General features: G+C 32.7%; 1 protein-coding gene across 2 annotated transcripts in view; it reads right to left on the reverse strand.

The window, feature by feature from the left end:
- ITFG1 (integrin alpha FG-GAP repeat containing 1) overlaps window positions 1-15,362 on the reverse strand; it is a 99,073-nt gene that overhangs the window by 79,468 nt on the left and 4,243 nt on the right. For both annotated transcript variants that reach the window (XM_085303817.1, XM_085303818.1), the window contains exons 4-6: window positions 14,259-14,316; window positions 13,295-13,369; window positions 7,450-7,544 (exon numbers count right to left, since the gene is read on the reverse strand). In XM_085303817.1, the coding sequence (XP_085159943.1) occupies window positions 7,450-7,544; window positions 13,295-13,369; window positions 14,259-14,316 (228 nt within the window). The remainder of the gene's footprint in view (window positions 1-7,449; window positions 7,545-13,294; window positions 13,370-14,258; window positions 14,317-15,362) is intronic.

Raw genomic sequence — 15,362 nt, forward strand, 5'->3', positions numbered from 1 at the left:
CGTACATTTGACCACTACAATAGTCACTTGCTGACAGCTGATTTTGTATCAATGAATGGGCAAGATGCAGCAAACAGTTACCTATCATAGTCTGGCCAATTAATTTAAGTGAACTTTACTTTCAAATGCATTTGTTTTTTAGCTAGAAGTGAAAGGAGTTAAATTGTTGGCTGTTTAAAGAAAAATCCAATCAGAAACACTAAAAAGAAATGCTTTATATTATTTCTCAAAGCCTTAATCATAGATTAATAAATTCAGCTATACAGTAACATATTTACTGTTCCCAGTGCTGAAGTTCAAAGTTATTAAAAGTACTAAGAAACAAGCTTATTAGCAACTGCCGTTTCTTATACAGACTCATCAAAGAGAATAATTTAAAAAATAACAGGGTTTGAGTTAATTCTCACACCAGATGTCCAGTTCACAGAGCTTAGCAAGATTTGTTTACTTTTAGAATTACTTAGTATGAAATAATATCATTCATCTTTTAAAAGGAAATTTAGTCTTGGTAGTAGTCTTCAGACCTCTATCTGAACCTAATTCAGAAGCTGAAAAAGCCACTGGCTTCTTTGTTCAGTAGAAGTGCTGTAATCAATCTCTAGTGTATCATTAGAAGTTTCAAAAGAAAAAGCCTTTGAGACACTTCATTTTGTCAACTTTAAAATTACATTTGGTAAGCAGATAGCAGAGGCGATGTGATCTTTTAGAAAGGTTAGGCAAAACTCAAGATAAAATAGGTGTTTCTTTTCTCTAGAGAGCTCTATTCATTCTTTATCTATCATCAAGAGGAAAGTCATGAGTAAGAAAAGTGGTAGTGGTAAAAGCAGAGCAATCTCAGCAACCTGAGGAGGAGAGGCAGTTAATTTAACCAAGCAATACTGGTTTCATCCTGTGAAAGAGCAGAGACTTCTCATGTTCCTGCACAGTGTTCAAACCAAGTGGACAAATACAGATTTTTTTTTTTTAAAAATCACTTTAAACAACATTTGTAGTGAGAGGTAACAGATTTGTAAATAGCAAAAAAACCCAAAACAAAACAAAAAAAACCCAACCAACCAAAACGAACACCCTTCTCCTCCCCCCAAAAACAGATGCAGATTGAACTTCTCCAAAATATGCCCCATGAAATCTGTAGAATGCATTGGTTTATTGTAAACTTTCAGGTAAGTTCTCTTATCTCAGCTTAAAACAGGTAAAAAATTAAAAGCTATACTATTTAAGGGATGAAATAGTAACATGGCATTACTGAGTATTTGTCTTGACTCTAGAATGAAGAAAGTATATATACATTTTTAAAGTGCCATCCAAGATAATTAAGTTATAAAAAGCCAAATAATTTGTTTGCGAACATAACAAATATGGTTATTTTAACGCAATCTATTATATAAAATAAGCTCTCATGTTAATATATATGTAGAGAGAGGTTACTAGTTTCCATCAAGAGCCAACACCAAAAACGTAATCTATTCAATAAGTCTGACATTAAGCATAACAGTGCCTTCAGAATCAAAATTTTAACTGATTACAACTCAAAATCACCTGCGAACCGAATGACTGGCTATCAAGAAGAAAACCATCTACATTCCTGGGTGTAAACTAATATGTAGGACTCAAAAAGAAAACACATTGTAAATGTTCTGGCACATTAAATTTCTAGATTCCCAAAGCAAAACAACATAAGAGAATCAACCATCAGAAAACAGTAAAGAGATTAGCAATTAGTTTATAGCAAGCTGTTACTGACTAATGATTTTTCCACTTCAGTTTTCCCCAAATCAAATTTATGAATTTTATTTCACTGTGTGYGAACAGCTCTGCAAATATTTGCCACGACACACACAGTGTGCCAGTGTTTTAAATGCCAAACAGGTTACAAAACCAGTACAAATTTTGGAATTATATAAACAAATAAGGCATGGAATACCTTAATACATTTAATATTTGTCATAGCATTCAAGGATACATCTGCCACTAAGAAAGGAGTTACAGTATGATTCAAGGTCCAARGCAGTTTGTCTTACGCATATGAATGTATTTAAATATTTGCAGGGCCATGAACTGATTTTCTTTTGGTAGACCAAAAACTTGAAGTGTACACAAATTTATTGCTTATTAGTAATTCTTTTGTTAGAGTAATTGGGGATTTGAACTGCAGCATAGCAAGCCAGCTTTAGCMCTAACTGAACATTTTATACTTTAAGATATTTTAATTAGAAACATTCAAATTATAGAACTAGAAAAAAAATGTAGTGAGATAATTGCTATTCTAAAAACTTCAACTTTAGAGGAAGCACTGTAAAACAAGATAAATTAAACTTCATTTTGGTCCAAAGTATTTCTCTGCAAATGCTGACTGTGGCAGTAAATATCAACAATGGCATAGATAAAATACTGCAGTCTATTGCCTAGCTTGTAACAGATGATCTGTATCAACATACCTACATCCTTTCTGTGTGGTCTTTACCAAATTTTTACCTTTCTCTGCCTCAGTTTTCAGCTGTAATATTCTTCATCTACCCTTCTTCTCAGTATTTCAACTGCAAAATCTTTAGTGTAACAACAATGTTTAGAATAGTGTTTACTTAATAAAACAGCATCATTGCTAGCTCTTGACTAACACACTTGATGTGCATTTCTGACAAAGATTAAGCTGCTATTTACTTTGATTTGAGTGGATTGACACAACTAAGTTACTTTTAACCTCCTTCACTATCAGCCAAAATTGTTAAGTCTTGCTGAAGTACTACTTTTAAGTTATGTSATGTAAACCTTTTGGATTAAGCATATGACTTCCTGAGACTGGCTTCTCACTTGAGGAACACGCTTTGGACATGCTCACCTAGACTCTCATGCTCTGTAGCATACACCTAAAGTTAGGGGCATTCAGATACTAGCTTCAAGGTTGTTTCCTTAACCTAAAAACTAATGATAAGTGTGATTAACAGCTATTACATATTACTAAACACACCTCACATCCACGAAAGATGAGGCATAACTTCATCTTTCAGTCTACTCAGTGACATCAGTGTAGGGCAGAATTCTAATCTCAGATGACCAGGTATCAAGTTTAGATCCTCAGCAAATAAGAATGACGCTGTACTATTCAGGTGTGAAGGAAGCATGTGACTATATGTAACATTTTTAAATATAGCCACTATATCATAGATATATAAAAAGCAGCAATTACACATACATATCATTTCTTGCTTGAAATGATTGCTGAAGTCAGTAGGATTTGGCACATCAAATTGATCCAGAGGAATAACAACAAAATCTCGTTTTTAGATGTTATACCTTTTAGTGTTGAGAAGCCATTAATGTTCATATTTAAATATACAGTTACTTTCACTTTTAAAATCCAAAGTAATATTCTACTTTTCATGAAAAGTAGAAGAAACAAGAAAAATCTTTAATGAACAGCTGAAAAAAACTAACTACAACATTTTCCTAGTTTCTAGAGATGCTTTGGAGCAAGACACGCTGTATGATGGCAATTAAGGTAAGATCGGTATCATACCAAATGGAACAAGGCACCAAAAAAAGTARAAAATTCTTCACCCATTGATACATTTTGATCAATATTGACTGCTTTTCAAGTAGCATTACATTCATCTAGATGTAAATGGGTTAAATTCAAGAATGTTTATGTGAAAGAGCAAAATGATGGGAGCATCTGTCATACAAGGAGAGRCTAAGAGTGCTGAGATTGATGAGCCTTCCTCCAAGCCCTTCTCAAGGTTAAACAATGTGTATAAATACCTGATGGGAAGGAACAAAAAGGATAGAGTTAAACTCTTCTCAGTGGTGCCCAGTGACAGGATAACAGGCAATGGGCAAACTGATATACAATAATTTCTACCTAAACTTAAAAAAAAGCTTTATCACTCTGAGGGTGGTCAAATATTGGAACAGGTTGCCCAGAGAGGTTGTGGAAAATCTGTGCGTAGGACAATACACACTTAATGTATATACATTAAAGCTTGAAAATTTTGTATTTACTTTATCCTCATCCACAAAGCACATATACACCCTTCAATAACAACTGCATACTCTTGCAAATTTTTCTATGAATTATGTAGATTTCCCCTCTAACTCAAAATTGCTTACTGAATTAAAAATTATGAGCAGCTGAGACTTCGACATAGTGACATTTTATTTAGAAACAGCAGCAGCATTACTAACTGAAACAACCTAGTTTAAATCTCTCCGAGAAAGATTAGTATCATCTTTGTTCTGGTTAGTGGATTTTTGGATTTATAAAGTTCTTACACAGTTAGCCTTTCATGAAGCATTGTTAGGATTAAAAACATCTTTATGAACATGTTCTCATATAATGAAATCATAACAATTCAACTTCATTTCACCCAGAGCAGGAGAGCATGACAATTAAAAGCACTGTTTTGAGGGCTTAATTTCTTGGCAGGTTGAAAATGGGTTAGCTATAGCCTAGTAAAAAGACTGTGAGCCCAGAGAGGATTTTTTTTTTTCTTTTTTATGTCAAGCTTACTTCAAATCTCCTAAGCTGTTTATAATGATACAGTTGCCAAAAATAGTCTAGCTAAAAATCACTGAATTGGCTGCATCTGGTTACAGAATAGAAAGCAAGCCTCAAAACACTGCAGACTACTAGAAAACAATCTTAAAAATAAAGTAAAAGATGACGGTATTCTGGAAAGGTTTTTTTTAAATTGTAAAAAATYCAAACGTATCCAGTTTAGGTAAAACTATATCCATGAATTGTGGCATTGTCCATGAGTAAATACAGAATTTTTCACAGTATCAAGAAAAATACCATAATAAGACCAAGTATCATGATATTAAGTCTTTTGGACAACAGGATTCCAGTACGCAGAGTGTTCTCCTGCTTCCTCATCAATGCCTCCTTCCTAACTGATAAGATTTTGATGCAGACCAGGRCCTGTCCTTAATGAAGTTCTGCTCCCCTTCAAGAACTGTAACACAGGTTAAAACCAAGTCACAAAGATTCTCTCATCTTAACTAGCTCTACCTAAGCTATCCAGTAAATTATAAACCTGCGCAAAGAAATGTGGACCACACTCCTCCATTAGTTGGGGCAATGCTGCCTTGCAACACCAGTAACGCTGAGCAGGAATATAGATAAACAAACAGGAAAACATCTAGCTGTCTTTTTCAGCATTTATCCAGACTGCACAGAGTGAGACATAAGGCTCATGGTGTGCTTACAAAAACAATATCAGCACCTTATTTCAGTACTGTTTGACAAAATCACAATATTACCATTATTATATAGAAAATTACCTTTTTTAATTCTTAATGTTAGCGGACTACTTCTATGAGACACTTGCCAAACTGTACAGACCAACACAAATTACATGAGACTGAGAAAATTAAACAGACATTTGTTGGAAGAAGAACAATGAAACTCAAAGTCTAATTTCATGCTTGGTTAAAGCATGCTGCTACTGAAAGAGAAGCCTACCTTTCCTCCGTGCCTACCACAGCAGCTGCATGGTGAATTGGATCTAAGTCAAGTGAAAATGAGTTCTCTTCCCAAACACATTCTGCCTCAACTATGCACTAGTTCAGCAATTGCTATAGCTGACATGAGGGAACTGGCGTAAGCATGCAGACAGGGCCAGATGATTGGTGGCTTTTGGTTTTGGCAGTGGGCAGTCTTGTACTAACATATATCAGTCATGAAATATCAGATCTCTCTGATATGTACAGGTAAGGTATTATTTTTCAGCAATATATCCCTTGCTCGCAGTTGGCCCAGATTTCATAACAACAGTAAAACTCAACTTCCAATTCTCGTCTTGAAAGTAGTAAGTTATTTTAAAGAAAGCAATTCTATGGTAATATTTTTCCAGTTTCCTTTGCAGGATGGATTATTTTCCTTGAAATTTTCCTCAGGATGTCAGTCTAACATAAACAATAGATTTTAGCCTGATGAATTACATTTTTGCCGTTACAAGCAACTAAAAATCATGATCTTTGTATAGGGAGTGGTGGAAGCTTTTACATTATGTGGATCTACACCAACAGAGGAATTTCCATATAATATGAATGCTAACTGGAACTCTTTGGACATTGAGTAGATTAACTATCTCTCATAGAGATTTATGCACACTCCCCAAATTTGTTCCTATTTTTGATCAATTTCTGATTAACTACATACACAGCTTAGAGTATCTACCTTTATCTGTGAGTTTAAATTTCAATATATTCATCTTAAAAAGTTACCTTAAAGGCACATCTACTCTGCCCATTCCACTAAAACAAAATTCCAAAGGATTATACAGCTAAGTGTTTTAGAATTGGTTATTACATGACACTGATTATGGTAAGCGATCATGTATTTAATTTTCCAGTTTGAATTTCCATTTGACAGCTTCATGCAACAATTTGCCAGAACTGAAAATTAAGGTTTGAYTATGCACTAGAACAATTGATTTAATCCCTAACATTTTACAGCAAATGAATTAATAAACTTACAGGCTCTTCCCTCTCTCAATTCCATGCTATTAAATAGGAAAAAAAAGAAAAACTTTCCAAAATTACCATATATGAATTAACATATATAATGCATCTAGCAGAAGACATAGCACTACAGAATTCATTTACTATGTGAAATGAAGTTTAGCATAATATTAAATATGCCTTGAGGTATAAACTGTGTATATGTGATAAATATATTCATTATGGTAACCAAGGCTAAATTGCATTGCATGGTACATCAAAAAAAGCTGTCTATCTACCATAAGAAAAGTTGTTTCCCATATTTGTATCTGTAAAATACTGACTTATAATTTAGTTACAGGATTGCTCATTTAGCAATGGGAATATAAGAACAGAAGTATCACACGTAATTTTCTCAACCACTGGTAAAATAAACTACAACAAAATGGAACGAATAAAGTCATATTGAAGTTTTTAATCAAAAAAATCATGAGTGAAGTCCACTGTTTTAAAAACTCTTTTGAATGAACCAATTTTCAGAATCGAGACAAAAGAAAATGCATTATCTGATCTGCTTCAGCTGCAGAGTCTGAATACTACAGTACAGCATCACTAAAAATTGGGAAATGSAGCTTTGATGGTGAACATAAAATGAATCAGAACAAGCATTAGTTTCGATGAAATTACCATCAAGAAGTAGAAGACTTTATTAGCTTATTCAATGTGGCAATCATTTTCGAAAAACTGAGAACAATCCAAATTGTAGATATTGATTAAAGTTCAAAGTAGTAAAGTCATTTAATTAACGAACACAATGTTGTAGAACCATTTTTTTTAAAAAAAATCATACTGAAATTGGCTAAAATATTAGAAGGAAATTATAAATAATGCATTATTTTATATATTTATGACATATTATTAGGAAGTTAATAGACTGAAGATACAGTAGACTAAAAAACCATGACTAGTATCGTCATAGCAGTTAAGCATAATATTTTTTTGACTTACCAGCAGTAAAGTCATTATTCAGATCTATAAATGCATGAGAGTGTGGTATATACATTTTACTTTGAGTGTCCAATGCAGGATGCCATGAAAAGTTCCTACAAGACAGAAAGAAAAAGCAATGCATCTCATCAATGGATAAGGACTGTTAACCATGATAATATAGGTTCATTAAAAAGAAAAAGGGGGGGGCAGGGAACTTAACATAAAACTGAATATAAATCATGCTCTCCTAAAACAAAGTTAAAATTAGTGTGTAGTTCACAATATTCTGAGTCACTAGACTGTTTGAGAGGTTTTTGCAAAGGATGATCTCTATGAAAGAGATTTCAGCTGGTTTCTATTAACTGTCTGAAGGAACTTTTTTTACCCAGAAAAGAACTACCACCCATAAGGAAGCAAAATTTAGTGCCTGGACTTCAACTGTAAATGTTCAAATATTGTCCCCACTCCTTTACCAAAGCAGATTTTTTTCTACTACATTTTGAAGTCTACTTTAAGATTAATAAAGATGAATAAAAATTGACATAATCATATGCTATGTAAAGCAGCTGATAGACTTTAAGTCACAAACACATAACCCCTCCTGCTCACTGTAGGAGACTATAGACTGTGTGATTCACCAGACAGGTGATACAAGTTTTACAAATGCTCCTGCATCCAGCTATAAGTTCTGCCTAAAAATCCATAAAAATCAGCAAGCCTTCACCATATTTTCCTGAAAATTTAAAACCTGTTTAAAATTTTATCAATTTTAACTGTAATATTATCAAAGAAATTATTACTATTGCAAAGTAGTGTTACAAATGTAGTATTTACTATAATATTTCAGAGATGATCATAATGAGAGAAAATGGAAACCTTTTGCTGACAAAGATACATTATATGCCTTTCAGTAACTTCACTTAGGTCACAACCTCTTATGTTCTTCAAATTCAGTTTTTATATTAAAAAATTAAATAATATTTACAAGCTATATGGAGAGTCTTAATAATCATTATCAAATTCAGACAATTTAATTTAAAAATGTAGTGAAATGTTGTTATGCAGAAATATGTATGGGACATACAAAAAAAGTATTTTTTTCCATAAACCAAAAATGTCTTATTATCATAGAGCAATAGTTCAAAATTTCATGCAACTCTAATTACTGGTCATAATTACCACAATAGTAACACATTAATTAGCCTGACATTTAGTTGCTTGTAATCATAGGTTTAGTCATAAGTAAACATAAATACATACTTCCTGTATTCGTCAGCTGAATATGTACTTTAAAGACACCTAGTAATTATACTAAGCTCCTTTTCTAATGTAGTAGTTTCCAAACATCATTTGGTTTAAAAACAACTATGCTTCAGCAAATTCTTTGGAAAATTGCTATATTTACTTACTAATACATGGACATTCAGAATGATGGTATAATTAATGATGAAAAATGCTTAAAAACAGAATATAGAGTGTGCTTTTCCTCTCAGTTGTCGGAGACATGGCATGCTGAGCCTTGTGATAAACAGCTCTTCTTACTCTTAACAGTTTTGAGAAAGCTCAGTAAGATGCTGAAGCATGCTGGTTGGACTGCTTTTCTAACAGTCCCTATCACTGCTCACAGTTAAAGGAATAGATTTTAAAGCAACTGATACAAGCAAGTCCATTTCCAAGTTCAGAATACTTCAGTACAGCAAATGAACGAACCAACCAACAAATGTTTATTATTATATTTATTTACAAGATACATATAAAAAAAATCTGGATATTCTTATCTCAGACCAATAGTATATTTTAGCTCAATGATTTACTTTGACAGCTGGGGAGAGTATTCCTTATGCTCCCTTCCATCATAATGTTCACTCACAGGCCTGTAACATTTGTCCTTGCTATCCCCTTTTGAACTCTGCTTATGAAAAAAATCTCATTTTTCAAGACACCTACATGAAAAAAGGGACAACTGTTAACCTTACAAAATGCTGTATCTTACCAGTTACATGAAAGAAGCTGAAGCCATCCTAGTTACAGTTCTACAGAAAGATAATATTATAATCTAGTTCAGATCTACATAAAAGCCGCCAATACATTACCCCATCCGAAGAGAACAACAGTGAGCCAGAACAAGTGACAAGGTTTCCCAAGGTAAGTAAACAGTATCATTTCTAATTAATGAGGCAGCTCAAAAGAGGAAGAGCTGTATTTATCAGCAGCAGCTTTTGAATTTTTGAATTCAAAGAAATAAATATGTCCTAAAAAAAAAAAAAGAAAGAAAGAAAAGAAAAGAAAAAGAAAAAGAAAAGGTTGTGCTTCCATTCTCTTACTTCAGCCAGAAAGGAGAGCTTTCCGAGATAAGGATATTATGTTGTAATAATCTCTTTGGAGTAAGCATACCAAATTGTCTAACAGACAGCTAGTTAATGAAGGATGCAACTGTTCGAGAAATTTGTAGTTTCCTAATTGTCTACTTTGAGGGAATAATTATGTATTTGTTTGTGTTTTTAAAATACTGCTAAAAAGATTTCTTCAGCAAAAATGAAACAAAGCCTTCCAAAACTTTTGCCTTTATCTTAAAAAAAAAAAAAGAAAAAAAAGAAAGAAAAAGATAAATATATTCGCTGTATGATCACTGCAAGGTTACCATAAAGAAAAAAAAGAAAGAAAAAGATAAATATATTCGCTGTATGATCACTGCAAGGTTACCATGCTTTCAGGAACACCCATGAAGAATCTGCAGGCCCTGTTCCATAAGCCACTAGATTTATATAAAAGTCATGATGATAAAATTTAAATACAGAATGACAAAAAATATATTGCCAAGAAAGGTATAGAAAGGTATAGTTTCCAATTACATATTTAAATGATATTAAAATATTTATAATATTTTCCCTACTTCACTTCCAAATGACCTCTGGGGAAAAGAATAGACCTTTATTGCAAAAGAACTATTATAAAARAAAATATCCATTTGGGAAAAAAGGGTATAGTTTTTTTTAAACTCACTGTATCAGACTGATATCAAATGATAGAAAAAGACCCCCAAAATCCTCTGCCTCAAATAACATTTCTTAGGGGCCATGGAGATGCAAGGTGGAAGCCAACAATGCACTGTTGTCATAGAAACACAGTAATCATCGGACTGACTTCTCCAGTACTAGTAGAACTCTTTTGACAGAACTGTTAAAAAACAGCTACGTGGAAATGCACACATTCTCTCTTTTAAAATAAATATAAGTATTGATTACATGAACCCTAAGCAGCTGTCACATCAACATCTGGGTTTTTGCTGAAACACATGGCATTACAAGGTTCCACATTAAAGATAAGTAACATTCAATACATTGCTTTCAATTTCCATTTAAAAGATCCAAAATACTAAGTTAGAAGACTCAAACTTCTCTTGAATCATTTCACATAGAAAAATCAGTAAACAGGAAACAGCTAATTTAAAGGTATTATCCTGTAGAACAACATGTCCTCAGTTCCTAATTTTCCCAATTAATTTATTTCATGATCAGCCAAAAGGGAATGGTTCAAGAAGTCAAAAGAAAACAGATTTCATACTATCAGAAAAATAAGAACATAGGATATTCATTTTTTTACAATTATTACCCAACTTGCAATTGTGCTCTGATTCCTGAATCTTTTGGATACTTCTTTCTGTGGACTCTTACTAGAATTCTCCTTTTTTAATCTACATCATAGGGACAAAAACCACAGAGAAAATATAGCTTGATTGTTCAATAGCTAGCTAAAAATACCTAACATAAAAGATTATTTCCTTCAGCTCTGGGGAGGAACTATGTTAAAWTTTTTTTTTAATAATTTAGTTACAAATGCAAAAAATGCTGTTGACTGAAATCAACCAATCTTTCATAATTATGCTGTAATATCTATCTCGTAACTGTGATATGAGTTGAACTAAATCTCTTTAGAAAACTAAACTTAATATGTAATACAAGTTCCAGTATTAAGTTATAAAAGTTACTTTCATTGGTCATGCACACAGTTTTTAATATTGACATGTTACTGTATTTTCCTTGTTATATGTTCTCCATTAGCAAAGACCACTATTTTTCCCTAAGGTGATGTCTTTTCTATTTCTTCAATCTGTTAGAATTTTCGTACAACATGCTCCTAGCAGAATTTCTTCCGAAATCAAAAGGCAGAGCAAAAAAAAAAAAAGCAGTTGCAAGACCCTAAAATAACATTTATAAATCCAGGCAAACAGACATTTTTAAATGCTTCAATAAAGCAAAAAAGAGGCAATGACCATACTAAGCCAGTTSAAACTATAACGATAAAAGTAAACTGCCTAGTCTAATGCCTTACCACTTTCATTTTATGGAAAACAATTTTAAAACACACTGCTTGTTGAGATTAATTATTTGGCCTTCAAGAGAAATTAGGTAATAAAGTACAAAGGAGAAATTCCTGACACACTCTTATGATGCACAAGAAATCTGTATTTTTAAGATATGTGAAAAACAAAAGGTGAATCCTTTGACACATTGATAACTAATTTCCTCTGTGCTCATCTGTATCTTTTCCCTCTTGCAACCCCAGAATACTGAAAATGTACAGATGGTTACCCTACTCTTATTCTTCCTTTTCAATATTTATTTCTCTATCAAGCTTAATGTTTTGTTTCTGCTCATATCTGCTACTTYGAGAATCTATTATTGGATCATGTTAATAATGTAGTTTCCTTTTCATCCTTTATTTTGCACCTTAAAAAGAGAGCAGAAATTTCTTTTTAATTCTGAGCACATTCTTGGCTAATTGAGAAACAAAACCTTGAGATATTTCACAGCATTTTTGGTTTGATTTTAGTGATTAGTCCCTCTGAGTGGATAGAGATCCATTATTTTGTTGCGCTTTGATTTCAGCAGCCATACTCAAAGCAGTTAAACAAAAATAATCCTTTGTATAGTTCTTACTAACCATTATAATCAATATCCCATTTTAAAAAAAGGTTAATTTTTAAATCCCAGCATTTGCTGGGTAGTCCCATACTAGAAACCAAAAGCTAGTAAGAATTTTAATCATAAAATCTAATTCACTGTTACTGCACGCAAGGAGGTAAAGTAAAACTCTAGTCAACTTTTATCTGCCAAAGATTCACTCCTTAATCTATAAAAGATATGAGGCAAAGAAAAGCACTTGCATTCAAATTTAGTTGCCCCTGATTTTTACAGAAGACTCTTTACACATTAGCATACCAAATATTCTCCTTAATATATATGTTAACACCCTTWTATTTTGTACATTCCATGCTTTTGCTTTTCCATGTTATCTAACCTTCCTGTTACAACTCATTTCCTGGATAAATGAAAGTTGAAATTATTTGCAAGTTTACCCCAAATACTGTTTAAACAGAATATTTCTCTTTTTCCATTCCTTATATTGGAAGACCTGCTCCAGAACTTCTCTCTTCCAGTCATCAGACTTACACTTCTTGTTAGCCTAAGTGTAGTTGAAATTCTAGACATTACTTAAAAACTTGAGTTTACATTTTTCTCCAGCACTTAGTATGACAGAACTCCCAATAAAGATTGTAATAATAAGTACCATGGTGTACTAACAAAGGAGATGATAACTGCTGCAGGAAACAGATTTCTCATATCAAATAAGTTTTTTGTTTTCTTGGCTATTGTGGAATTTTTACTTCCCTGTAAAAGAATGCTGCAGAGTGTCGCATAATGTTTAAAGGTACACATAGAAAAAGAGGAAAAACTTCGTRTGCTTGCACAGTTCCAGTTAAACATGACAGTCTTATGCCTTTTTAATAACAACAGAACTGGATGCAAAAAGAATCAGTAAGTTATTGAAATTCATGCTAACATATAATCCCTTAGCTTACCTGCCTATCCATATCTGTGGCTTTTTGGAATCTCTTGTAACACCAAAGACATCAGGAATCAAGTCACCATTGAAGCTGAAAATACAAAACAATTTCAATATAACCTTATCTATTATAGGAGTCAAAAATAAATATTCTTAAGTCACCCTATATATTTGGTTAGCATTTTTCCCTCCAAGCAATGAAGAATTTTCAGCTGTGCATTCTATTCTGAGCTTTGGCTCTTGTCTGGGTGGTTAGCAGTATGCTTCTTTGAATATCTTAAATTATACTATGCATTTGATTTCCCTGCTGTACTCATCAGTTATGTTACTTAAAAGGAAAAACACTTGTGGTCATTTTGCTTCAAGATTCTTTCAGATTTAAGAATGCAAAATTCATCAAAAAACTTCTTTTAGTCAGGTTTCTTGCCTCCTCTACCCTTCCACCACAGACAAGCTGTTTTCCAGGCTTTCTCCAATTCCAAGAATCTTAAATAGTCTTGTTTACACACACCCAAAGCAACAGGAGTTTGGTGAATAAGGTGTGAAAATTATCAGTGGAACCTGAGGAAGGCTTAATAGTGTAACTAACAAAGCTGAATTGCATGTAAGGTATAAGTACAAACTGAAATCACAATACAAACGTCTTACAGGGAATAATTTTTGTTTTGCACCAAATCAAAATAAAAAAATTAAACAGTTCTTCTTCTGACTAGAACACTGAGCATTGAAATTAAAAAATTTAAAAGCTCATTCTGTTACTGTTGCCAGAATGGTATAATATACCATATTTGCAAAGATGACCCAAATACTGTCTCATCTTTTGTTAGACCAAATAATGTTATCTCTACCTACAAATCATCCCCTTCTTAAAAGATAATAAGACAAGGACTGTTTAAGATTTTAGTGTTAAAATATATTCATCTAAGATGGTATTAGTCACTGTTACAAATGTTTTTTCTAAAGAGATAGAATATACTTACTCCATTATTAGAGGCTCATCATAAAATGTCTTATTTAACACATCTTTATGGTTAAAATCTGAAAATAGAAAACATTCACTCAATTAAACTACCAATATCTTACAACATTTGAATATTTAGCTTAAATATAAATCTTTTATTAATTTACAACTATTAATTTGAAGATCAAAAAATCAGCAACCATTGAACACGAACAATTAGATGACTTCTTGAAGTCCCATGTAAATTTAAGCTTTTAATTTTAGATAGTAAACGTGAGTCACAGTTCAAACTCTGAAACTTCTTCTCTCCACTACCTAGGATTACAACAAATGATTCCAAATAGATCTTAATGAAAAATATTTCTATGTATGACTGCAGTCACTTAGACATAATACAAGTCTGAACTTCTTAGAATAATTTTGTAACACTGTATATGAAACCTCTGTTTACCATTTTGTCATTGTAAATTTCTATCCACACATACTATGTGCTTGAAATACAGATTAGAAGTAGACTTCACTATTACTCATGGCCCAAACTCCTTTTACAATGTCCCAGTTCCTTTCATCTCTCACATACTAAGTTTATCTTCTTTCCAAGTATGTCAGTACCTTCCTCCTGATTTGTCACACTTTCATTATTCAGCTGAGTACCACATACCTTCCCATTAACCTTACTACATATCAACTATTTTATGAAAGTCACTCCTGTCTAAAATACTCCAAACATCTGAATATGTCTCTGAAAATACTCCACATATTTACATTTGTGCCTCTCATCATTCCTTTACTGAAAAGCAAGAGAGCATAAGTTCACCTAAATGTTTCATATTCTTTCCAATACTACAGCTATTATTCTTTTAACATTTGATCCAATGTATTTTCCCAGGTTGCTTGTTTCATATCTGCATAAAAACACAAGTAATGGTATCTGATACCATCACTTGCCTCACCTATAACTATTTTAAGCCATTGTTGTTTATCATAGCGACTGTTTCTCAATAGTTTTTATGAGCTTGAGATCATCTTTTGCTTTTCTGTCCTTCTTCAAACTCTAAACCCTGCCTGAAACCCTTTCCTAGCAAAGTCAACAGAAAACAGAAAAGACTTCAAAAAGTCAAAT

This window comes from Rhea americana, unplaced genomic scaffold (genome assembly GCF_003343005.1).
Source record: "Rhea americana isolate MKP2758 unplaced genomic scaffold, rheAme1 scaffold_20, whole genome shotgun sequence".
Classification (NCBI taxonomy): domain Eukaryota; kingdom Metazoa; phylum Chordata; class Aves; order Rheiformes; family Rheidae; genus Rhea; species Rhea americana.